General features: G+C 41.2%; 1 protein-coding gene across 1 annotated transcript in view; it reads left to right on the forward strand.

Moving 5' to 3' along the window:
* The window catches only part of TMEM170B (transmembrane protein 170B), a 74563-nt gene that overhangs the window by 23394 nt on the left and 23215 nt on the right, over positions 1–27954 (forward strand). Inside the window, exon 2 of the mRNA XM_029590664.1 lies at positions 26366–26536. Within this exon, the coding sequence (XP_029446524.1) occupies positions 26366–26536 (171 nt within the window). The remainder of the gene's footprint in view (positions 1–26365; positions 26537–27954) is intronic.

The raw sequence follows: 27954 nt of genomic DNA on the forward strand, positions 1-27954 counted from the left end.
CCATTTAAGGCACAGATAGGGACAATCTTAGAATTTCTACAGGGCAACCTGGACAAGGGTCTCTCTGAAGGTGCAGGTAGCAGCATTGACGTGTTAAAGTGGCCAGGTGGAGGGAAGCTCAGTAAGTTCCCATCTGGACTTAGCATGTTTCCTTAATGCTGTAAAACATGTGCACCCTGCTATCTGACATGTAATGCCAGTGTGGGACTTAAACCTGGCACTGAGGGCCCTAATGAGAGCCCCTGAGGAAAGCGTCAATTAAAGATGTGACTATAAAGATGGTATTCTTGGTAGTGATTGCTCAGCCAGAAGGATCTCCAAAATCCAAGCACTGTGTGCTGATATCTATACTTGATGTTTCATGAAGATATGATCACAATTCACCCACTCACTTCTTTTCTTTCTAAACTAGTGTCAAAATCCCATATGAATCAGCAGATATACTCCACCTTCCTAAATGTGGGTAGAGATGGGGATCAAAGGGAAGCCTTCATCTGATGGATGTCAGGAAGGTTCTGCTAAGATACCTCAAGGATACGAATGATTTCAGGAAATCGGACAGAATGCTTGTACTGTTAGGGGCCAGAGAAAGGATTGGGCAGTGTCCAAAGTGTCTGTCGCAATGTGGATCAAAGAAATAACCATGGCAGCCTATATTGGAGTAGGCAGCCAAATGCCACCCAAGCTGAACACTCATTCAACAAGAACCCAGGCCTTATCCTGGGCAGAATATATTGGTTTCCCCCACAAGATATGTGTAAGATAGCAACATCATCTTTGTTGCGTTCATTTGTAAAGCATTATAAATTGGATCTACATGCAAGAGCAGACTCTGAATTCGATAGGAGAGTTGTAGGGGCTATCAAAGCCTTATCCCACCTGAGGTAGATATTGCTTTCTCGTGTTACCCTTGTCTGGGCTGGTCTGACAGGACAAAGAGGAAAATGAAATTTAAAGTTTCCCATTAATATCCTTTCCGGAGTCCTGAGAGATCAGTCCAGAACCCAACCGGGATAGTAAAGTTGAGCTACTTATTTCAAAGATAACAGATATAAAGGAAAGAATACATTTTTCATTATAAGAATTGTATTTATTCTTTGACTTTTGCTTTGTCCTCCACTAATAAAAAAAAATAAAACAGGGGAAGAATGCATGCAGTTAATTTAGGCCCTTCTGAACTATAAGGTGAAAGGGATTCCAGGAGAAGAAAAACAGGTGAACCTGTTCACAGACGGGATGAGCAAATGAATGGATTATTTGTCCTTCTATAAAAGGGGATGAAGCAGAATCAGCAAAATAGAGAGAAGCTAGGACAAGAGGCTACAGGCAAGTTACCTTGCTTTCTCAGAATATATAGGCTCAGATGTCAGAAAAGAAGTTGTTCTCTGCCTCCACCTGCTGGTGCAAGAGTGTAACCCATTTGTCTGGACTGGTCTGTCAGGATTCGAGGAAAGGAAATTAATGGGTAAGTTCAAATTTCACTTATCTAAATGAACCCAACTCAAAAATTACAGATTGATCTAAAACCTATGATCAATGTTCAAATTAAATTTGTGCAGAACACCTCATCTCCAAATGTGTACAAATATTAGTGAGCAGTTTGGATCAGTACTGGAATTAATATAAATAGTTTTTTATTATCTACATTTTGAAAAACTTTGCATACATTTGGAGTTAAGGTATTATTTGTAAATTTAATTTAAAAATTGGAGGCCGACAGTCACTCAGCAGTGCATGGTTCGGAGAAATGTATCCTTGAAGGATACTAATGAAACAGAGCATCCCAACAGAGAGGTTCCAATAAAAGTAAATGTAGTTCATGTGCCTATATGTAAAATATCACCTGAGCTAAAGATTTCCAAATTATCCCTAAGAACTGAAAAGCAGGTTGTTAATAGAAACAAAAAATACACTTTGAAATGTCTGTATGCCAATGCCAGAAGTCTAAGAAATAAGATGGGAGAGTCTATAGCAGTAAATGATGAGATTGACATAATTGGCATCACAGAGACCTGGAGGAAGGAGGATAACCAATGGGACACTGCTATATCAGGGTACAAATTATATCACAATGATAGGGAGGATCAACTTGGTGGGGGTGTGGCACTTTATGTCCGGGAGGGTATAGAGTCCAACAAGATAAAGATCACACAAGAGACTAAATGCTCAGTAGAGTCTATATGGGTAGAAATCCCATGTGTGTTGGGTAAGAGTATAGTGATAGGAGTATACTACCACCCACCTAGAAAAAATGGTCACACAGATGATGAAATGCTAAGAGAAATCAGGGAAGCTAACCAATTTGGCAGTGCAATAATAATGGGAGATTTCAATTACCCCAATATTGACAGGGTAAATGTAACATCAGGACTTGCTAGAGACATAAAGTTCCTAGATGTCATAAATGACTGCTTCATGGAGCAATTGGTTCAGGAACCAACAAGAGAGGGAGCTATTTTAGATTTAATTCTTAGTGGAAAGCAGGATTTGGTGAGAGAGGTAATGGTGGTGGGGCCACTTGGCAATAGTGACCATAACACTATCAAATTTAAACTAATAACTGGAAGGGGGACAATAAGTAAATCTACAGCTCTAACACTAAATTTTCAAAAGGGAAACTTTGATAAAATAAGGAAAATAGTTAGAAAAAAACTGAAAGGTGCAGATGCAAAGGTTAAAAGTGTTCAACAGGCATGGATATTGTTTAAAAATGCAATCCTAGATGCGCAGTCCAGATGTATTCCACGTATTAAGAAAGGTGGAAGGAAGGCAAAACGAATACCGGCAGGGTTAAAAGGTGAGGTGAAAAAGGCTATTTTAGCCAAAAAAAATCCTTCAAAAATTGGAAGAAGGATCCATTTGAAGAAAATAGGATAAAGCATAAGCATTGTCAAGTTAAGTGTAAAACATTGATAAGACAGGCAAAGAGAGAATTTGAAATGAATTTGGTCATAGAGGCAAAAACTCATAATAAAAACTTTTTAAAATATATCCGAATCAAGAAACCTGTGAGGGAGTCAGTTTGACCATTAGATGACGGAGGAGTTAAAGGGGCTCTTAGGGAAGATAAGGTCATTGCAGAAAGATTAAATTAATTCTTTGTTCCCATGTTTACTAATGAGGATGTTGGGGAGATACCAGTTCCAGAGATGGTTTTCAAGGGTGATGAGTCAGACGAACTGAACCAAATTACTGTTATTGTTTGGGATAGTTGTGGGTGGATCCTTGGGCCGGTGGCAGATGACCACGCCCCCGGGGGAAGATCCCGAGAGGGACCACCGGTCAGGCTCAGGGTTTGGAGACAGATACATACTAGTTCTTTTATTAAACAGTATATTGAACCACCGGAGGTGGCAGTAGTGAGCTGGAAGCGCCCGGCTGGGCTGTAGTCCCTCAGAGACTGGAACAGCGATCCCAGGATGGCAGAGCTGTAGAGAAACTAGGTATAATGAGTAGGCAGGGTATGCAGAGTTCAGGAATAGAACCTTGATGGTAACACTCACACAATAGACTCTTGAAGCAGTCCAGGAGCTAGAATGGATTAGGCCGTCAAGGAGCGAGTACCTCGTTCCAGGGAAAGCTCTGAGAGAAAGATGGTAACTCACTGGTGTTGTAGGTAGCGATGACTTCCTGGCAGAAGTGGTATTCAGAAGCAGGTCCGAGAACATGGGCCCTCGAGGAGCAAGTGCCATTTCTAGACTGCGACCTGAAAGGCAAAAGAGAAAGCGAGGCCCCAGAGGAGCGGGTACTCCTGGTAAAGTTCGAGGAGGCAGAGTAGCAAGGTATGCAGAGAGCGAATCCCATCCGCAGCGATACCTGGAGAAAGCTCTTGCTAACTCGATTAGTTAGCAATTTCAGAGACCTTTAAATATCCGGTGATGATGTCATCTCAGGGGGACGCCCCTGAGGTTCGCGCCACTGCTGGTACTTGAGTTGGGGCTGCGCCGCGCGTGCGCCCTTAGGCTTCTGGGAAAGATGGCAGAGTGCAGCGTCTAGCCAGCCCGGGGAAGCTGGAGGAGGTCAGCAAGATGACGCCGTGGCAGGCAAACATCCAACAAGCAAAGAGGGAGTCGCCAAATAGATAAATTGGGCAGAGTGGAGACGTCGGGCAACGACGGTCACAACAATCACTATGAACCTGGAAGATGTAGTAGGCCAGATTAACAAACTAAAGAGTAGCAAATCACCTGGACTGGATGGTATGCATCCTAGGGTACTGAAGGAACTCAAAAATGAAATTTCTGGTCTGTTAATTAAAATTTGTAACCTATCATTAAAATCATTAATTGTACCTGAAGACTGAAGAGTGGCCATTGTAACCCCAATATTTAAAAAGGGTTCCAGGGGTGATCTGGGAAACTATAGACCAGTGAGTCTGACTTCAGTGCCGGGAAAAATAGTGGAAACTATTCTAAAGATCAAAATCGTAGAGCATATAGAAAGACATGGTTTAATGGAACACAGTCAACATGGATTTACCCAAGAGAAGTCTTGCCTAACAAATCTGCTTCATTTTTTTGAAGGGGTTAATAAACATGTGGATAAAGGTGAACCAGTCGATGTAGTGTATTTGGATTTTCAGAAGGTGTTTGACAAAGTCCTCATGAGAGGTTTCTAAGAATAGGAGGTAATGTCCTTTTGTGGATTACAAACTGGTTACAAGACAGGAAACAGAGAGTAGGATTAAATGGTCATTTTTCTCAGTGGATAAGGTAAACAGTGGAGTGCCTCAGGAATCTGTACTTGGACCGGTGCTTTTCAATATATTTATAAATGATCTGGAAAGGAATAAATGAACGAGGTTATCAATTTTGCGGATGATACAAAATTATTCAGAGTTAAATCACAAGCGGATTGTGATACATTACAGGAGGACCTTGCAAGACTGGAAGATTGGGCATCCAAATGGCAGATGAAATTTAATGTTGACAAGTTCAAGGTGTTGCATATAGGGAAAAATAACCCTTGCTGTAGTTACACGATATTAGGTTCCATATTAGGAGCTACCACCCAGGAAAAAGACCTAGGCATCATAGTGGATAATACTTTGAAATTGTCGGCTCAGTGTGCTGCAGCAGTCAAAAAAGCCAACAGAATGTTAGGAATTATTAGGAAGGGAATGGTTAATGAAACTGAAAATGTCATAATGCCTCTGTATCGCTCCATGGTGAGACCGCATCTTGAATACTGTGTACAATTCTGGTCGCCGCATCTTAAAAAAGATATAGTTGTGATGGAGAAGGATACAGAGAAGGGCAACCAAAATGATAAAGGGAATGGAACAGCTCCCTTTTGAGGAAAGGCTGACGAGGTTAGGGCTATTCAGCTTGGAGAAGACACAGCTGAGGGGGAATATGATAGAGGTCTTTAAGATCATGAGAGGCCTTGAACGAGTTGATGTGAATCGGTTATTTACACTTTCAGATAATAGAAGTACCGGGGGCATTCCATGAAGTTAGCAAGTAGCACATTTAAGACTAATCGGAGAAAATTCTTTTTCACTCAGTGGACAATTAAGCTCTGGAATTTGTTGCCAGAAGATGAGGTTAGTGCAGTTAGTGTAGCTGGGTTCAAAAAAGGTTTAGATAAATTCTTGGAGTAGTCCATTACCTGCTATTAATCAAGTTTACTTAGGTAATAGCCACTGCTTTTAATTGCATCAGTAGCATGGGATCGTCTTGGTGTTTGGGTACTTGCCAGATTCTTGTGGCCTGGTTTGGCCTCTGTTGGAAACAGGATGCTGGGCTTGATGGATCCTTGGTCTGACCCAGCATGGCAATTTCGTATATTCTTATGTTCTTACTGATGATAACATCATTGAAACATGATGACTGCTGCTTGTGTTCAGCCTGTTTCTTTGAAGTTGTTTTCCTACATTTTCCAATAAATTCTCAGTTTTCTTGATCTTCAGCTTTTCAGTGGGGTGTTTTTGTTTTTTGTTGAATTCATTATCCCACAGCTTCACCTACAGTACTTGAATTTAATCCGCTCTGAAATGCCTGAAAAATGGAATATAAATCAAATAAATAAATAATGAAATTGGATTGAGTTTAGAAATATCTAACAACTACCATCTTTACAATTGGACATTTAAAGTTATGCAACTCATAAAAAAAAAGTTTCTTTCTTTCACTTTCATCAGTCTACTGTAAACAGTTTGTTTCACCGTAGATCCTTTTTTCTGTGGTTTATTTTTTGCTCCCTTGATCCACTTTGGGTTTACTGATTTATCATAATTTAGTTAAGTACACACACATCATGACTCCCAATAAATCCCATTACATTTGTTGTGTTATTTTTTAGCAGTCTTATATGACATTGAAGCTTATTTGCATAGATGGAGTATCATGGTACTTTTCTATACTTGTTCAGGTTTCAGGAAATTATGCACTCTAATTATGAGGAAGATCACCAATATATTCTGATACTGACAGATATTCATGCTGATTTTTGCCATGATTTTGGATGTAACATTTACCTTCCTGGTGGTGGGAGGTGGAGTTCTTTTCACCTAATCCAGTTTGATTTATAACCTTGACACAGTAAAATGAATAATCTTAATCTAATCCTATTTACCTAGAAGTGTATTCACTCTCTACCTAGCTTGTTGCACTCTCTACTTAATTTGTTTGAAGCTAGGTAGAGAGTGCATTGTACAAATCAACTTCTCTTGTACCTTTCATCAGTTGAAATGACAGACAATCAGTCTTCGGTGATGCGTATTGTGTTGTTCGTACCTCCTACTGTGTATGTATAACCATTCACACTACCTACCCTACCCCCACTAAACCCCATGCCAAGTTAAAAGTGCCTCCATTTACAATGGTATAAATGGTAGAGTGACATGTTGTTCTCTCTCTCCCCCCCCCCCCCCCCCAAACAGCATATGTAATAAAAACCTTTTCACCCGGGAATGCACAGAAAAATGGGTAGTTATTTCTGGTGTTAAAATCCGCATTGCTGTGTGTACTCTATCGCATTTGACATTAGGAGCTGCTCATTACCATTAATTCTGCCCAAACTCCTCCCACTTGCATACCAAATGACACATTTGCAAACTAGCGTGCATTGCACTATTTAATGGGTACGTCACAGCTAATGCGCTTGCATTAAGGCCCAAACACGAAATGATAAATGACAGACCGCATCATTCTTCAAAATACGTTATGCGTTAACGCACGTGTTAACGCCATAACACATGCAGAAAATGCTGTACCGCACAGCGGGAATGCAAATTTTTTTTGGGGGGTAGGATCGGTAATGAGTTTGGGGCGGGAATTAGTTAAATTAAGGAACATATCGCACCGTGCGATAGCATAACGCATGCTATTGCATGGTCTTAACGCCAGAAATAACTACACCTTTTTCCCTGGCGTTAAGCTGTGAGATATGCCTGAAATGGCCATAAAGCAATTCGCAATAAATTTTTGGAATTGCATTTTGGCCATTTCTGGGCTTAGCTGGGAGAGGGGAGTGGAGTAGAGTAGGTAGAGAGAGAGAGAGCGAGCCTCTGGGGAGGCCCTCACTGTGTGCACCTATTTATAGCTCTATAGGAGGGCCGCCTAATAGGTCGAGGTGAGGTGTTAGTGGTGGTTTAGGGTTTAGGAACCATTTTTACATGTAGAGTGAGATGTACGAACAGCACAGTACACCTTGGTGAAGATTTGACATTTGGAGTAGGAAAGTCTTACAAAGATGACATTTTGTACTATGTCCTCTCACCCTATCATGATGGTACCCTGTAATACAGTCTGTCTCTCTCTCTCTCTCTCTCTCTCTCTCTCTCTCTCTCTCTTCCCCCCCCCCAGCCGCAGCTTGCCAAACATTTGGGTTTACTGCACAGTGAAGTAAACTTTCAACACTGCATGATAATACCAATGCAAAGTACTAAGTTACTGCATGGTGTGATAACTCCAAACTTTCCCTAAACATGCCTCTTTTTGTTATCACTGCCTTATTAAAACTTTTGGATTAATCTAGGGGCTAATTAGGTGTCTGTTTTCCAGTATTTAAGGATTCTTTGGGGGGTACTAAAATTTGATGTTTACAGTATCTGTGTTCATGCATCGGTACTATTGTTGGGAACTTTTTCTGACTGAATCAAATACATACATTTGTGTAGCTCAGGAGTCTTCAGCATGGAAAAACTACAGAAACAAAGCGGAGGATCCAGGGGTAGACAAAGGAGGGGTGAAAGTATTAGGGGAGTTTTTCCGTTTTTTTATCTAATAAACACCTATTTTATTTATTTTGCATTGGGAGTGATTTATAAAGGTTTATCAGTTAAAACCTAAAATCAGATGCTCTAGTTATAAAATATCTGCTTCTATGTATAAATTGGGGTTATTACGTGTACATGTTATATTATTTTAAGCACCTAAGATATAACTGTGTATGTTTATAGAATGAAAAGGGAAAGTATGTGTTTTCTTGCATTGGAAGTAGTCGTGTGTACTGAAACATGACTACTACTCTATAGTTTGGAGCAAAACTATGCTGTATTTTATAAACTGTGCCGCTTCCGCCCCACAGCATTAATCTCCGTTTGTCCATTTACACGCAGAAATGCTGTACAGCGAATAGGTTCGAAAGTTAGGATCCCTGTGTCTAGAATATAAACGCTCTGGAGAAAGGACTATCATTTTTTTATTTGTACAGCACTACATACATCTAGTAGTGCTAGTAAAATGATTAGTAGCGAAATAGTAGCAGTATTAGTAGTGAAGTAGTGTCCATGAGTGTAATACAGATATTTTTAGTACATTAAAAACAATTAAAAATACTAGAAGGGTAGGAGACAGGAAGAAGGAAGAAGAGGACTTGGCAGATCAGTTAGGCCAATTCTGTTGGTGTCTGGATCTCATTCTCAGATGCCTGCATTCAAATGCATTATTTATTTATTTAAAAATGCTCATAGTCTGCCTTTACGCACAGAATGCAAGTTTTATTTGGGCTTTTTCTAAAGCTGTGGCTTGTTGATCTTTCGTAAAAAAAAAAATCTTTAAAGTGTAACCATTTAACAACTTCATACAAGAAAAACACATTTAAAACCTTGCCGCCTGAAGCAGACATTTCTGTTACAACAGAACTTAAAGCAAATGCCTTCTAAAATACCTGAATCAAATGCTCCCCTTGGCCTCTCTTTATCACAATATCCAATGTCACAAAACCACAATAGTATCGGGCTGATGTGACAGCCATGTAAGGAACATAGATGTCAGAGTCAAAATGCTCTCATTCACTACTGTTTTCCTGGGTCCTCAATATAATAATACTGTTACTGTGCCACATAAATATCATACCTGTACAGTCAAACAGCAGACTACCATGGAAGCCAAATAGTCAACTGCTTAGAAATATGAGTATATCAACCCACATATATATATATAAAAGACTTCTGAACTTAATCAACAAATATAATATATAGGAATTTGTCTCAATCAGCTGATAACATTTTAATAAAATCGTAAAACCACTCATTTATCAGTCCCTACTAAAAAAATGGGAATATGTAAAAACAGTAATCAGGTCATCAGGATTTACATGAGAAGTATCCTAAAATAAAATCTCATGGATTTTTTTCAAAATAATAACCAAGGGGAGCATTGGATTTGGTTATTTAAATAGAGTTTGCATAAGTGCTTTGAAGCCCTGGGAAAAATTCTTTTGTATGTGAAACATCTGCTTAAGGTTGTGAGATGTAAAATTTGTGCTTCTTTTATATCTTTATTAAGTTGTTAAGTTTTAAACAAGTGCTAGCAATTTATTGTGAAATGTTTTGGTTGCTAGGAGAAGATGTAGGTTTTCTTTGAGCACCTGCGAGTTTATTGAATGGCATCTTACTTGTTTCCATGGTTTTCTTAAGATTTTTTGACTGGTATGCTATCTTTTCTGATTTGATGACATTTTGGTACTCTGTTGGCCACGATTCAAGGCATTCTGTGTTGGTACCCTAAAACTCTTGAATGTGCTCACTATCAGAAAAGGAATTAGCACAAAATTCTGAGGTCAAGAGTGGACAGAATGGAGTTTTGTACTTAAGATTCAAGACAGCAGAGAAATGCCTTTCAAAGGGGTTATGCGCAGAAAATTAGCACATATAAACATAAGTAGTCTGTACTTGCATACTATTTTATAAACATCATAAGTATGTGCATATATTTGGTTTCACACACACGTTTACCTTCACAAAAAAGGAGCAGTCTAGGGGCGTAGGGGGTGAGGCTAAGAGGTATGCACAGAAGTAGCTATTTTATAAGCAATTTATACAAATACATTAGGGAACTTATTTGCGCAATTTTACATCTGCTAATTAAATATCAGAGTCATCTTGTCTGTTATTTTTAGGTGGGAGGTCTGTGTGAACCGAGTAGCGATCAGGGTGAAATGCTAGGAGGGTCTTGGTAAACTGGAGACAGACAGGGCAAACTGGCAGAGGTATCGGCATACACATGCAAATTTTAAAATATACCGGTCTCCATGTATAAATCAGGAGTTTACATGTATATGTTATGAGGATAACTTTTAAACAACTTCGCGCAGTGGCGTATATGTACCTAAATCTACAATAATATTTCGTAACCTGTGCGTATTATAAACTACATGTATCTCTACCAGAGGCTTACCGAGGGTCTATGGCACCGCTGGGTCCAATGCATTTGTGTTGCTTCCCCTGTGCTCCCCCACCTTCCTTGTAGATACGTTTAAGGGCAAGAAAGTCACACTAATACAAACCCCAGGAAATAAATGAACTGACAGACTGCTGTGAACAGTCTATGGGGTAAAAGCTTCCCTACCTGTAGACAGGCCATAAATATTGCCCCTTCCCTCTGTAGTTCTGCAAGCAATCAAAAACATTCTCTGATAAAAAATAAGACCAAGAGTCAAGGACTGTGATACAAAATGTTTATAAATTCTTCCAAAATTTCTACTTTTTCCATGTCTGACCATTTGGAGGCCAATTTTTTCAGTTCTGACCTGCACACATCACTGCACACTGCCTGCCCCCTCACCAAACAGAGAATAATTGTCCACAAATTAGAAAGAGAAACATGGAGACAAAAGCTGAACTGGAAACCCCAAAAAGCCAGACTCTGCCTGCAGGATAACACCAGAGAAATAAAAACTGCATTTTCCTTGTACTGTAAAAATATAAAAATATTCACATGCACATTTCCCAGAAATGAGACAAAGAAAATTAAATGCTTCCTACTTCCCATCTCAGAGAATCAGAAGCAATAACAGTCTCACCCTCCTGCCCTTCCAGCCCCCAGCAGTGCAGTCTTGGTCCTCAGCCCCGTCTTCCCTTCCAGCTTCCCAGCCCTTTGTCCCCTTCCCCAACAGTCAGGCTCCCCAACCAGACTCATATTCAGTGCAATAATGCAAAAACAGAAACATCACCATTCCTCATAAAACAAAACCAAGAAAATCCATTGTATTAGTAAACCATACTAATAAAATACAGTATTTCAAAAAAGATGATGAATAGAGCATCTAATAAATAAAAAGGATAAATCCAGCTTTAAACATTTCCCAAACATCAACTAAATATTTCAAAACAGTACACACAAGCTGTTTTTATTCATTTGTTCATTTTGTAGCGAAATTTATTATTGTATTGCTTTTAACTTCATCTTTGATTTGTTCCTGGTATCTACCGGATCAAGATTTAACACACTGTAAAAATTAAAAATTTAAAAATTATTGCTTGCATTCACATGCAGTAAGGTTCACTATTCATTCATCTTTTTTACCGTTAACTCCTTATCGATTTGTGATCAGTTGAAAGACATATAACAGCTTAATAATAATGATACAAGATGTCAGTATCAATTTCAGAATGAAGTCATTCAGATTTGTAGTCTGACGAATGCATGTGTTCATTTTTTATTTATACCTATTCTTGATAACTAAGGTAATTAAGAATTTTTGTTCCATAAGAATTGCTTCAATACTGTTCACACAAGTGATTGATGAATTACAAGTGACAAGCCCGGATTCGGTGTGTTCACTCATATTCCTTCATCCTAGGAAATCAGCACAAGTATATAGAGCCAAGTTTCTGGCTCAACAAGGTACAAGATTTAGTTTGCCATCTTTACATATTTTTTATATATTTTTTTATTTTTCTTATTAATTATACACATTGACCTCCTCAATAATATATTTTATTGTTTGTTACAAATTTTGCATGTATCAGCCATATGCTGTTTGATGAAGTGCATTGTGCAACAATCATTATAGACCATGTCCTTTGTAAGACTTGTTTCCACTCCGCTTTTTAATTGATGTTTCAGCCACAGTATCTGTACTCTCAAATACGTAACTTTTTATGTAACATCATCATCTTATGCACACAAAACAAGCACTGTCTCCATGTTTAAGTGTTTTTACTATTTAATATATTCTTTTAATATATTTTTTTGAATATGTTTTATATCATAAGTCATATGTTTATACAAATATTTATGTTTGTGTGCATTTTTAATTGTTTATATTTATGTGCCACAGCCCCTGAGGCAGCTCGGCAGAGCGAAACTCGGCCAGAGTCGGGCAAGTTCCAATAAAAGTCCATTTTTACCGATCCATCCTTTCATTCTTCTGTTGTTCAAAACAAACAGGCATAAAGCAAAAAGTATTGGGGAAAAAATTCTGTTTTTGAAACATAAATGTTTAAAAATGGAAAGATTTTCTTAAAAAATTGAATTTGCTTGTGAATGTTAATAGAACATGTATGCTAGTTGATGTGCAGGAGATGCCAAATTTTCTGTCTCTTCAGCTGCAGCAGAAAACAGGGCCTTGCCTGTGTCTAGGGAGGGAAATATTCAAAGCCATTTCTGAGAGTAAAACATTGTCTGGCTGTTGTGGTGTGTAGTAAACAGGGACAGTAATTTTCAAAGGGGTGCGCAGGCACACATTGACGCGTGTGAGTCAGCGCATGCCCCGGGACACGACTATTTTATAACATGTGCATATGTTATAAAACAGTCTGGGTGTTTGCATGCGTGCACAGCCACGTGCATCCTTGTTTGAGCCGCATAAGGGCAGGCGTTTTATAACCGATGCGTGTCCACATCATGACCAGTTTCACCGGTTCATCCACCAGTTTGCCCAGTATAGAGCTAGATCCTCCAAATCCCCTGGGTTTAATAGCTTGCAGTCTCCCCAGTTACCCCAGACCTTTTAAACACTTTAGAAAAGTCTGTTTTTGTATATATTACACCTCCTCCAGAGCAGAAGTAACATTATGAGGCACTGGACCTGGGCACGCACCCAGGCACATAAGTAAGTGTGCGCACATCTCTTGGCCCCGCACACCACCCAAACCACACCCACACTCCTTTTTTAATTGGATTGAGATATTTGCATATCGGGAGATATGCGCGCATGTAGACGGCTTTAAAAACCCGGTGCACGTGTGCATGTCTTACATGTGTGCACAGCTCCCCCGATTTTGGTGCAATCTCGGCTTTTAAAATTCACCTGTAAGTGTATTTTATTAATGATATTTTATTTTTGTTATTTTATGGTTTGGACTACATGTTTTACTGTATTTTATGACTATTATAGTGTAATCTGCACTGGACAGAACTTTGAAGACATCGCGGAATACAAGATTTTAAATATATAAATAAATAAAGCCACAGTGTTGTAGGGGCATTTCACTGTTCAGCACTATCATCTAGGTAGCATCTGTAGCACACTGTTGGACAGATGTCTATACCAGAATTAATCATGCTTTTCAAATATTTGAAATGTGTTAATAAAGGAACCTTAAATTCTTCCTAAAAGCCTGTATGTTCTCTAGGTCTAGCAGAAAGGCACAGGGGATACTTCTCTAGATCTGGATTAGTGGCTGGAATGTGATATGTAATTGCAAGAGTGCAGGCAAACATGTAGGCTGTTGCAATCATAGCTACTTTGTGATAGGCGTACTGTAAGGCCCCTCTGGAGCGATCCAATTTTTTTAACACAACAAATGTGCACATGGTGACAGAGCAAGTGGATTTGTGCATTTCATTATAACTCCTTGCTACTGGACTTCTTGGGAAAGCTACATGACTGAGGGGTCACAGTTGACGTTTGTATCCTGTTTCATCTAAGGAAGAGGAATTAGCATGGTCAAATTCTAGAGATGTGGTTTAGAGACAGTATGAGGTGTTGTACTGCTGATGTGACTGTTGGTATTATAGGTGTTGCAGTTGTCTCTGTCCACCCTTCTTAATGAATATTAATGAAAGGTCTTCTTATCATGAGACAGTTCTTGCTAGATATGTTTCCTTTGCTGTATTTTCTTGGCTGGCATATGTGGTGGTATCACTGGCATATATTAAGAGGCAATTTGTGTGGGTTGAGTTGGACTAAAAGAGGAATACTCACTCAGAAGCTATTTTTTTGCCATACAAGCCTTCCTCAGACTGTTAGAAGAAAGCATAGTGATGTAGAATGAGGGAATTGGGGCACACCCTGGATAGCTGGCAACTAATAGTACTTTCTCTGACAGATGATACCTTTCCTTTCATATGGTAGCATCAGTCCAACACGTGTGCAATTATTTATACCCATCACATTAGGTATGCCGGTTATTGCTTGGAAATCCCTTTTGATGACCTGCCATTATGGCCTCTAATTAGGGAATTGTATATATATCTGCTAACTAGTCTTTGCATGGCTTGTACCTGATGAAAAACTTCTGAAGAAGAGGGATTGACCCTCTCCACCAACTACAGCCACAGTGCTTAGAAAAGATCTAGAGACCAGAATAACATTGTGAGCTCAGGAACGTGACAAGTCCAGGTATAGCATGAGATCTGGTTGTCAGAGGACTGAGGTCATTCTTTAAATCCTGGTATAAGGCCATAATAGTCTTTGAGCTCAACTAATACTTGTGAATTACTTTAGCCTTGGGAATTTGGGAACATGGCTGCTTTTTGGTTGTTTTCTGCTACTTCTCTTTCTTCTTCTCTCTCCTCCTTTTCTCTTTCTCTTTCCTTTCTTTCTCTCCTGTACTCCTGTCCTCGATGTCCATCCCTTCTCATTGCTTGCTGCAGCAACCAAAATGCCTCCATTTGCTCCTACAAACTGCTTCCAGCCAGCAGATGACTTTTATAGCATGTGCCTAATGCATGATCCAGAGCACATTAACTTGCAGTCAGTAAATAGCATGTAGTTCAGTGAATAGGGTGATAGTATTAATGCGCTCTTTATGCATTCATTGCATCTCATTAGGCTCAGCATGCAGCTAGATCTTACTGCTTACTCTCCGCTTGCTAAAGCACCTTAGCATGTGTATTGAGGCTTTAGTAAATGAGACATTATTTATCATGCACACTAAACCAATTTAATGTGCATGATAACTCTCATCAGCCTTTGGTGAATTTTTCTTGGGGAAACAATGTTCAAAGCCATTCAGGTGGATGAAATGGCTTGATTGAATATTGCCCCATTCTAGCTGTCTAAATATACATCGAGGCTACCGTAGTGCAAGTGCTTTTAGCCAGATTGAAAAATGGCATTTCAGAAGGGCTGTCCTTAGGTAAGGGAAGTAAATGAGCACATGATAGTGGCATTTTCAAAAGTGCACACTATTTTGCCTTTGTTAGGTACACATGCAGAGAGTGTAGCCACTTTTAGTGCATGTGCTTTGCAATTGCCCATTTTCAAAGGAAAACTGCATAATATCCTTTTCAAAATTTGCTGCAATATATGTGGGATAAAAGTGCTTGCGGGCATTACAAACAGTTTGGGCTACTCAAAACTGCCCTAGAGGAGACAGATTTCAAAGCCATTTACCCGGAAAAATAGTGATTCACCCGGGTAAAAAATTGCCTTCACTCAATCCGGGTAAAAGTGCACATGGAGTTGCATAGTGTGCATACTTTTAGCTGGATTGAGGGGGAAGTGGTTTGCAAATCTACATGCGTTATTTTCCATAGAAATTTTGCCTGTGTTTATTAATGAGGATGTTGGGGAGATACGAGTTCTGGAGATGGTTTTCAGGGGTGATGAGTCAAATGAACTGAACCAAATCACTGTGAACCTGGAAGATGTAGTAGGCCAGATTGACAAACTAAAGAGTAGCAAATCACCTGGACCGGATGGTATGCATCCTAGTGTACTGAAGGAACTAAAAAATCAAATTTCTGATCTATTAGTTAAAATTTGTAACCTATCATTAAAATCATCCATTGTACCTGAAGTCTGGAGGGTGGCTAATGTAACCCCAATATTTAAAAAGGGCTCCAGGGCCGATCCGGGTAACTATAGACCAGTGAGCCTGACCTCAGTGCCAGGAAAAATAGTAGAAACTATTCTCAAGATCTAAATCGTAGAGCATATAGAAAGACATGGTTTAATGGTACACAGTCAACATGGATTTACCCAAGGGAAGTCTTGCCTAACAAATCTGCTTCATTTTTTAAAGGGGTTAATAAACATGTGGATAAAGGTGAACCGCTAGATGTAGTGTATTTGGATTTTCAGAAGGCGTTTGACAAAGTCCCTCATGAGAGGCTTCTAAGAAAACTAAAAAGTCATGGGATAGGAGGAGATGTCCTTTCGTGGATTACAAACTGGTTAAAAGACAGGAAACAGAGAGTAGGATTAAATGGCCAATTTTCTCAGTGGAAAAGGGTAAACAGTGGAGAGCCTCAGGGATCTGTACTTGGTCCGGTGCTTTTCAATATATATATAAATGATCTGTGAAGGAATACGACGAGTGAGGTTATCAAATTTGCAGATGGTACAAAATTATTCAGAGTAGTTAAATTTCCTGCAGATTGTGATACGTTACAGGAGGACCTTGTAAGACTGGAAGATTGGGCATCCAAATGGCAGATGAAATTTAATGTGGACAAGTGCAAAGTGTTGCATATAGAGAAAAATAACCCTTGTTGTAGTTACACAATGTTCGGTTCCATATTAGGAGCTACCACCCAGGAAAAAGATCTAGGCATCATAGTGGATAATACTTTGAATAAGTTCTTGGAGGAGAAATCCATTAACTGCTACTAATCAAGTTTACTTAGGGAATGATTTATGGTTTATTATTTTTTATATACTGTCACATCGGCAAAGCCTTCACAACAGTTTACAATCGAATAAAATAGAGAAATACAATAGTACAATAAATAGTAATAGCTAAAATAATTTTAAAAAAGAGTACAGAAATATTATAGTTTAGCTGTTAAAATAGAAATGAAAATCTATAACATACTGCATTACTATTCCTAAAAACAGTTGCTAAGAATATTTAAAACATTGGACATCAGTCTTAATTTAAAAAAATATGAATTAAAAAGACATAACAGTAAAAGAAAGCAAGAGTTATGCCTGCTTGTGCCTGTTACTCATTTTCTGTATAAGCGCATTTAAAAAGCCATGTTTTAAGCTCTGCCTTAAATTTCTTCTTGTCTACTTGTAATTGTAATTGCGTTGGTAGTGTATTCCAGACCTTTGGTCCTGCTATTGATATTAGTCGTTCCCTTACTTGACTAAGTCTGGCGGACTTTATTGTCAGAATTGTCAAAAGTCCTTTGTTTGCTGATCTCAAGTTTTTTTGTGGGATGTGCAATCGTATAGCTGTGTTTAACCATTCGGTTCTCTCGCCATAAATTATATTATGTATTATACATGCTGTTTTATATTGTATCCGGTAATTTATCGGGAGCCAGTGTAAAGAGATTAAGATTGGTGTGATATGATCACATATTTTTATGCCAGTCAGAATTCTGGCAGCGGCATTCTGTAATACCTGGAGGGGTCTAGTAGTAGGATGCGGTAAGCCTAAAAGCAGAGTATTGCAATGATCAATATTTGCAAATATTAGAGCTTGGAGAACTGTTCTATAATCATATTGTTCCAAAAATAGCTTCAGTCTTCTTAGAGTTAATAATTTAAAACATCCATCTTTTAATTTAGCGGCGATATGTTTCTTCAGACTAAGGCCTGGATTCACCATTCTTTTGCAGAATGGTGAATCATGTGAAAACGGGGGGCGGGGGCAAGAGGGGGGGCAGGCCTGCGAAAGCCCACAGCCTTCGCAGCACTGTGGTGTGCCGGCTACCCGCTTTCGCACCGAATAGCGACACCATAAAAGGTGTAGTTATTCGGCGTGCTACTGCCAATAATAATGTTAGTAACATTATCGCCAGCAGCAAAAACACCACCGACTCCACCCCTCCCTGCCCCAACTCCTCCCCTCCCCCTAATTTGCAGCATATCGCATGTGAAAAGGCCCTTTTCGCATGCGATAAGGGTTTAGAAAATAACCCCCTAAGTTCTGTATCTATGATGACCCCAAGATCTCTTGCAAAAAAGGATGGTGTTATCTTAACATTATTTTCAAAAACCAAAGTTGGGATGCTTTTGTAACTGCATTTTCTTTCAAGTAAAATTATTTCTGCTATTAATTGTATCAGTAGCATGGGATCTTCTTAGTGTCTGGGTAATTGCCAGGTTCTTGTGGCCTGGTTTGGCCCCTGTTGGAAACAGGATGCTGGGCTTGATGGACCCTTGGTCTGCCCCAGCATTGCAATTTCTTATGTTCTTATTTGTTGCAAAGTGGCACAGGCAGCCCCCCCACTGGAATATGGCTGCTGCTCTCTGGAAAAGAGACAAAATCCAGAACCAGGGCCAGCTTGTGGAGCTGGCTGTGGTCTAGATGTTCTAGATTGGCGCGCATGTCCCCTCTGAGGTGCCCGAGCTGGTCATGCACGGGACGCAGGAGGGTAATATCTGCATGGCCTATAGAATTGTTTCTTGGGTTCTCTACATGAGGCCCTGCAGGCTACGGAGGGACATCTGGGGAGACAGTTTGATAACTGGCGTAGGGTTCCCACTCCCGCTTCACAAGAGTGGGAACAGAGAAGAGACTGGTAACTACAGACCAGTTAGCCTCACTTCAGTGGTGGGAAAAGTAATGGAGTCACTGTTGAAAGAGAGAATAGTGAACTATTTACAGTCGGGAGAATTGCTGGATCAGAGGCAGCATGGATTCACCACGGGAAGATCCTGTCAGACAAATCTGATTGACTTTTTTGACTAGATAACCAAGGAATTGGATCGAGGAAGAGCACTCGATGTCATCTACTTGGATTTCAGCAAAGCTTTTGATACGGTCCCGCATAGGAGACTGGTGAATAAAATGAGAAGCTTAGGAGTGAGTGCCAAGGCGGCGGCCTGGATTGCAAACTGGTTGACGGACAGAAGACAATGTGTGATGGTAAATGGAACTCTCTCTGAAGAGAGAGCGGTTTTAAGCAGTGTACCGCAAGGATCGGTGTTGGGACCGGTCCTGTTCAATATCTTTGTGAGCGACATTGAGGATGGGATAGAAGGTAAGGTTTGTCTTTTTGCGGATGACACTAAGATCTGCAACAGAGTGGACACGCCGGAAGGAGTGGAGAGAATGAGACGGGATTTAAGGAAGCTGGAAGAGTGGTCGAAGATATGGCAGCTGAGATTCAATGCCAAGAAGTGCAGAGTCATGCATATGGGGAGTGGAAATCCGAATGAACTGTATTCGATGGGGGGAGAAAGGCTGATGTGCACGGAGCAGGAGAGAGACCTTGGGGTAATAGTGTCTAATGATCTGAAGTCGGGGAAACAATGTGACAAGGAGATAGCTAAAGCCAGAAGAATGCTGGGCTGCATAGAGAGAGGAATATCGAGTAAGAAAATGAAAGTGATTATCCCCTTGTACAGGTCCTTGGTGAGGCCTCACCTGGAGTACTGTGTTCAGTTCTAGAGACCGTATCTCCGAAGAGACAGAGACAAGATGGAGGCGGTCCAGAGAAGGGCGACCAAAAAGGTGAAGGGTCTTCATCGAATGACTTATGAGGAAAGATTGAAGAATCTAAATATGTACATCCTGGAGGAAAGGAGGAGCAGAGGTGATATGATACAGACTTTCAGATTCTTGAAAGGTTTTAATGATCCAAAGACAACCACAAATATTTTCCGTTGGAAAAAAATCAACAGAACCAGTGGTCACGATTTGAAGCTCCAGGGAGGAAGACTCAGAACCAATGTCAGGAAGTATTTCTTCACAGAGAGGGTGGTGGATGCCTGGAATGCCCTGCCGGAGGAAGTGGTGAAGACCAGAACTGTGAAGGACTTCAAAGGGGCGTGGGATAAACACTGTGGATCCATAAAGTCTAGAGGGCGTGAATGAAGAGTGGGTGGCTCACGGGTATGACAGCTACTACCTGGAGATAATAACCTTATTCAATAAACATACACACGGTTAATGCGACTCCAACATTGTTCTAAGCTTCAACAGCAAGAGGAAATGTGGAAAAAAGGATTTGCATTCACAAAAAAGTGGGGAGTAGCTTGCTTGTTACGGCGGTTACTACCCCAAACCAAATAAGTCTGATATTTCACTTTCAATGCATATCCAGCATAGCTCACCGCTTCAATGGCAGAGGAGAAAGACCGATACTTCACTTTCAATGCATATCCAGCATAGCTCTCTGCTTCAACGGGAGGGGAGGAAGACCGATACTTCACTTTCAATGCATATCCAGCATAACTCTCTGCTTCAATAGCAGGGGAAATGAAGAAAAGTGGATCTATATACAGAGAACAACCAACAAGGACTGAATTACATAGTCTGGGTAAACAAATAAGCATGAGTGTAGCTTGCTTATTGCGGTGGTTACTACCCCTAACTAATTAAGCTAGATATTTCACTTAGATGCAGTTCCAACACTGCTCTCTACAATAATGGTGGGGTTGGAAGGGAAATAGAACCAAAAGGTTACTAAGAGCCAAGAGAAACAGTTAAGTATGAGAAGAAAAAAAAAGTGCGAAGCTTGCTGGGCAGACTGGATGGGCCGTTTGGTCTTCTTCTGCCGTCATTTCTATGTTTCTATATTTCATGATGGTCCTTTAACTGGGCCACTGCGTCCTGGATCTTATCCCTGAACAGGTTGTCTCCGCTACAGGGTAGATCTGCCAGTTTGTCCTGCACTTCCAGGCGTAGGTCTGAGGTCTTAAGCCAGGCCCAGCGTCTAGCATTGATTCCCGCTGCCAAGACTCTGGATGCTGTTTCAAAAGAATCGTAGGCGGCTCTGACTTAATGTTTATCTGCTTCCATTCCTTTTTGTAGGATGGAGGACAAGGCTTCTTGTTGTTGCTGTGGTATTGACTCCGCAATCTCCTGGACTTGTTTCCAGAGATTTCTATTATATTGGGTCATGTATAGTTGATATGCTGCAATTTGCGATATCAATATGGACCCTTGGAAAATTCTTCGTCCCATCGCACCCAATGCTTTCTGTTCCTTACCGGGAGGAGCAGAGGAATGTGGTCGCAACCATTTAGCCTTTTTCTGAGCTGATTCCACAACTGCAGAGTGGTGGGGCAGCTGACTCTTTTGAAAACCTGGGGCTTATTGAGCCAGGTAGGTAGCATATGTCTTTTTATTGACTGGGGTACCATACCAGGATGTTCCCACAGGCAGTGCATGAGGTCCAAAAGAACTTCATGTACTGGTACTGCCATTATTTCTTTCAGAGCATCTACAAATTTTATGGTGAGCATCTTTCTCCATGACCAGTGTAAAAGATATAGTCTCTGACATCTCTTTGACAAAACTGGAAAAGGAGAGGTCTTCTGGAGGAGATTTTCGCCTTTCCTCCAGTGGTGAAGGCTCTGAGAGCAAGTCCTCAGATGTCTGTGATGAATCATCTGAGGATACATCGTCCCATGGATTATAGGGACTTTCTCCTTCTCCCAGTGGAGCTCCCAATGGAGGAAGCATGCCAAAGCCGAGAGGGCGGGAAGGCATCGATGGATGCGGCGCCGACATCGATGGAATCGGTGTCGGCATCGATGGAATCGGGGCAGGTGAGGTGCGCTTGGGTACTGGTAGCTCCGATGGCCTTGGTATGGGCTCCGGCATAGACTGTTCCCATGGAGGGGACGTGGCCGGAAATCGATCCTTCCTCCTCTGAGGAACCTGGTACTGGAATCGGGACCTGTGGAGGCCTCGATGGATGACTCGATGCCAGCGTGTCCGATGGCAGAGAAGTCGTTAACCACCAATGAGTGTACCGGGGCGCTCGAGGAGCAGTGCCATCATCGAGGAAGTCGGTACTGGGGCCGGTATGGGGGCCGGCACCGGCGGCAACTGGAAGCCTTGTAAGGCTTTCAACACTGCCTCTTGGACCATGCAGTCCAATTCCTCCTGGGAAGCCAGCATGGGTGGCATGGCGATCAGGGTAGGAGGCAGGCTAGGCATCACAAGAGCCTCTACAGGGGCCTGTGGAGGCTCGGTGCCCGGCACCGGTATCGGTGGGGAACGCCTAGGGATCCCGGGTCCAGAGGAGTGTGGGGGCTCCTCTTCCCGGACCCTTTTTGCAGGCAGCTCGATGGAAGTCGAAGTCGCTGCGGTATCGGTGCCGGCAGTGGTCGGGGACGCCCTTTGGTGCAGGTGTCGATGTTTCCCTCGGTGCTCGGTCCAATCTTTCCCCGGCACTGAGGATTATGACGCCGATGTCCTCGATGAAGTCAGTGACGGACGGTCACCCTGTCCACGGTGCTCCTGGCGAATCTTCTCCGAGGTTGACGGTCCCTCCACGTTCAGTGGCACTTGAACTGGCGTCGATGGAGCAGTATGTTTTGAAGCAAACAACTGCTGCATTTTGTCCAGGCAAGTGTGACAGCCTTTGGGGGTCATTTGTGTATAACTAGGGCATCGACGAACGTTGTGCGAGGGGCCTAAGCACAAAACACAGACTTCATGCGGGTCCGTTATAGACATGGTCCTCGGACTCTTTGGGCATTTCCTAAACCCGGTCGCCATGTTAAAATTTGGCAGGCGCGCAGTTGGTGACCGTCTGGTACTGAAGCGGTAAATTGCCGGGAACCGACCGCAAGTATCGGAAAAAACACTTACCGAGAGTTGGAGGGAACGGAGCACGATGTGGGACCCCGATGAAGGATTTAATTAAGAAGATAAATTTCAAATAGTTCCGTGAGGAAAGTTGTGAGAAATTTCTCAGAGCTCCTAAACCGCGAGGCAACTGCTGCAGGGAAAAAAAGAGACTGAAGGGGGGACCCCTGGTGGCTGCAGGGTTACTGGGTGTTCTGTGACAAAGCTCCATCTGATGATGTCACCCATATGTGAGGACTACCATCCTGCCTGTTCTGGGAGAAAGATATTGGGCAGAGCATGATGGAGAGAAAGAAGGAGATGCTTGTCACTGGGTGGGAGGATTGAGATAGATGCTGATAGGGATAGGCTGAGAGAGCTGAGAGACTGGTGAGGATAGAGTGGGGAAACTGAGAAAGAGATTGAGAAATTGGGGGTATAGGATGGGATTGAGAAAGAGAGAGAAAGACTGGTGGAGAGAGTGGGGGATTTGAGGAAGAGACTGGTCGAGACAGGGTAGGAGGATTGAGAGAGACTAGTGGGAAAATGATGCGATTGAGAGAGACTAGTGAGGACAAGTTTGGAGAATTGAGAGAGACTGTGAGGACAGAATGGGGATGAGATAAACCAGTAGTCTCTCTCCATCCAGAGATGGAGAGAGACTTTTGGAAGGGTATACTCCCCTCCTCCCTCTCATCTCTTGAAAATTTGAGGCTCTTTGGAACCATGCATTCCAGTTTCTTGGCTTTTGGTTGTGAAAGTTTAACCACCCCTGCCATAGACTGTTAGCAGGGCAGAAGCTTGATTTCTGAAGCCTTAACTTATAACATGATCTGTATGTCTACCTTTTCAAATTGTACCTAATTATACTCTTAATCTAAATCTTTCCCTGTAAGTAGTTAATGACCCCCCAATATCAGATTAGGCGATACTCTATATCCTAAATTTAATCTATCTTACTTTTTCTCAGTTATGGCCTTGCTATATGCTTAGCCCAATGCCTCATTTGTTTCTTGTCTGTCTTGACTAGATTGTAAGCTCCAAGAAGTAGATACACTCTGTTGTTTGTTTCTGTATGATACTGTGTTCATCTGGGATGCACTATACAAATCATTATAATAACAGTGAAGTAATATCTGGGCCTGAATAGTGGAATAGTGAATCGTGACCTGGGCAGAGGAATCTGAGGTGAAAATTAGGCTATTCCTGGGAGGAGTTTGGTTTTGCTTTGAGAAATCTCCTTTATTCCTTATTTGTAAACTGATCCACATAGACTCAAGTAATAATGTGCAGTACATTTAGTGGAGAGGAATGACTGTATAGGCTTTGTGGATAAATAAACATGTTTGGAGTATCTTCATTTTAATCTGTCTGCATAATCTGAATAAGCTCAAAAATATTGTTGAAAGGAATGTCTTTGCATTTGGTTAGGTAGAATTTGCAATGCAGTATCTTCTGGATTGCAACCAGGTAAATAGGCTTCAGTTCATATCTACAACTGCAGATCATTTCTCCTGCCTATAAGTTATGTACCAGTATAAAGTCTTGCATTATATTTTTACCTGCAAGCTTTACACTAATTTTCAAAGTGAAAGTAGGCATGTACTTGTGCTTTGAAAATTATCCCAGCAAACTTATGTGTACATAATTATACCTGCTTTGAGGTGCCTGGAGTGGAGTGGAGGAGTAGCCTAGTGGTTAAAGGAGAAGGATATGAACCAGAGCAAACCTGGATTCAAATCCTATACGTCTACTCCTTGTGTCTTTGGGCAAGTCACTTTCCCCTCTTTTGCCTCAGGTACAAATATAGGGTCTGGTTTACTAAGGCTTTTCTCCCATTGTGTCTACAGGAAAAATGCTTAGTAAATGAGGTCCTTATATTGTGAGCCCTCTGGGTATAGGGAAATACCTACAGTAACTCAATGTAATCCGCTTTGAAGTGCCAAAAAGCGGAATATAGATTATTATTAATTATTATGTAGTTTTGCCAAGAAGTTTACATGCACACTTTTTAAAATAGAACACATTACACCTAAATCCAACCCTGCCCAGACACCACCCCTGGAATGCTTTTCCCCTATGTACAAAATTGGACATGCATACAGTATATCTGTGCATAATTTTATGCACAGACTGGGTTGCACAGTTTTCTAAAGGGCCATTTCTATGTGTAAAGTATTACGTTACCTGTAGAAGTGGCTCTGAAAATTACCCTCTGTTGTTTTAATTGGAACCACATAGAAATAGATGAAAGAAAAGAATTATTGTGTGCTCAATATCAGTTTATTTTTCCATATCCTGTTCTTGTTTTCTGTGCACATGCTGGCATTTGCATCTGGGGTGTGGGACTCCAAAAGAGCTGTATGTGATGGGGGATGAAGGGCTGCTGTGCATGGAGCAAGAGAGGGACCTTGGGGTGATAGTGTTTAATGATTTGAAGATGGCGAAGCAATGTGACAAGGCGATAGCTAAAGCCAGAAGAATGCTGGGCTGCACAGAGCAAGGAATAACCAGTAAGATAAAGGAGGTTTTAATCCCCTTGATAAGTTCTTGTTGAGGCTTCACCTGGAGCATTGTGTTCAGTTCTGGAGACAATATCTCAAAAGGGATAGAGACAGGATGGAGGCAGTCCAGAGAAGGGTGACAAAAATGGTGGGGGGTCTCCATCAAATGACTTACGAGGAGAGGTTGAAGGACCTGAATATGTATACCCTGGAGGAGAGGAGGTGCAGGGGAGATATAATACAGACCTTCAGATACCTGAAAGGTTTTAATGATGCACAAACTCTGAAACTTTTCCATTGGAAAGGAATCAGTAGAACTGGGGGTCACAAAATAAAACTCCAGGGAGGATGACTCAGAACCAACTTCAGGAAATATTTCTTCACAGAGAATGTAGTGGATGCCTGGAATGCCCTTCCAGAGAAGGTGGTTAGAACAAAAACGATGAAAGATTAGCATGGGATAAACACTGTGGATCCCTTAAAGGATGGAAATGAAGAAAAGAGTGCATGGGAGTAACTTGTTGGTGTGGCAGTTACTACCCTTAACCAATAAGCCTTCATACTGTTGATAAAACTCCAATCTTGCTCTCTGCTTCAATGGTAGGGGGAAAAGAAAAAAGAGGAATTGGATTCAGACAGCAGCCAACAAGGACACTAAATTTTAAGGTTTGGGAAAACAAATAAGAATGGGGGTAACTTGCTGATGCGGCTGTTACTACCCTTAATCAATAAGCCTGATACCTTTGATGCTACCAAAAGTTTGCTGTGCAGACTGGATGGACCGTTTGGTCCTTTTCTGCCGTCATTTCTGTGTTTCTATATGTTTCTATATTGTTGCAATAAATATCTTACTGGAAAGGTTTCATTCACAGTCTATTTGTGCAGAAGACCAACATTAGTAATTTCATATTTATTAATTTGCATGATTATGTGATGACTTCTGATCAGCTGCTTAATTATGCCATATCTGTTTTCTTTTCAGAGATGTGGTACTGGGTTTTCCTATGGGCACTCTTCTCTTCTCTCTTTGTCCATGGTGCTGTGGGAATCTTGATGTTTGTAATGCTACAAAGGCACAAGCAAGGCAGACTAATGTCCCTTATCTTGATCAGTGTGGGATTTCTAGCTTCTGTTTCTGGAGCAATGATAACTAGTAAGTTCTTTGTTCATTTCAGTAATAAACATATATAGTTTGATTTTAGGAGACATGATTTCTTTTAGAATCATTTGGTCAATATCAGTGCTTGTTAAAATGTAAAATTTGCAATGCATATGTTATTTTCTTTTTAACTAGCATTGTAGGCCCACGCAGCAGTGTATATCAGTATCTAAAGTGAGTGTAGAGTAAACATACAGTGCAAATTTGAAAATAAATACTCGAGAACTCCATAGTTAGCAGGATCATGTGCCAAACTCCTTACCAGCACAGTCATAGTACAGACGCCCTGCAAGCTTCCCATATTGCATTTATAACCTGTGTCAAATGCATTTAACTCATGATGGTTGAAGACACTTCATCATAAGTCCAGTTTCTGCATTCAGCAGGTAAGAAAGTTAAATAAGGATGGCACGCACTGTCTGTCGATTCCTAATGCTTTGATGTAATATTTTATGGAAAAGCAGTATATTAAGTTTAAATTCTTGGTCATTTTCTGTGTGAGTGTGGACCATTAAATGAAATAGGTTTTTTTTTTGCCACCTGCTGTTGATGAGGCACCTGTGCCCCTGGAAATGCCCCTTGGCACTGGCCATCATGGTCAGATGAGCTGTTAGGGCTGGCTGATTATGAACGGCTGTTTTAGCCCAACAGGGGAAGGCAGGCAGCAGGTGCTGCACTGCCCCTGCTAATGCCGTTTAAAGGCTATTTTTTCTTCTTCTGCCCTCATTTGTCAGCAATGTGGAACAAGCCCAGCGCTGGCAGCGTCATACTACACTAAGGAGGCAGCAGCTGGCCGGTGTAGGAGTGCTGTTCACTGCCTCCCGTGGCGTTTAAACAGGCAAGGGGTGGAACAAGTGGGTTCTGTCACTGCTGCTATTTTCAAGCCTCAGGCCTGGCTCAGGGAGGCTTAAGGAGGTGGCTGGAGGCCATGGGAAAGCCCCTTCTACTGAAGTGGAGTTGTGGCTGTGACACGGCAATGACATCACAGCTCTAAAATGGATCAGGTTGTGGTGCTGTTGCGAGAGGGGGGAAAAAAAAAAAAAAAGTCATGGGGAAGCATACCTTGCCATGTGGATGACTGATCTGGGCAAACCCAGACGATATTGTCAGTGTAGCCACGCAGTCTATGGTTTAAATAAATTGAGGCAAAATAAGGAGTAGGGCACCTTAGGCAAGGCCCTGCCACCTTCTAAATGTTCATCAAGCACATGTTTATGAATTAAGGAAGCTCTGAGTCATCATGAGTAGACTGTAAGCGCTTTGGGGATAGGGAAATACCTACAGTGCCCGAATGTAATCCGCTTTGAAGTGCCAAAAAGCGGAATATAAATTAATAAAACAAATAAATAAATAACTAAATAAGATGACATTCTAGGAAAATTACACAGTAAGCACAGGGATTCAATTCCAGG

This window comes from Rhinatrema bivittatum, chromosome 2 (assembly GCF_901001135.1).
Source record: "Rhinatrema bivittatum chromosome 2, aRhiBiv1.1, whole genome shotgun sequence".
NCBI lineage: Eukaryota > Metazoa > Chordata > Amphibia > Gymnophiona > Rhinatrematidae > Rhinatrema > Rhinatrema bivittatum.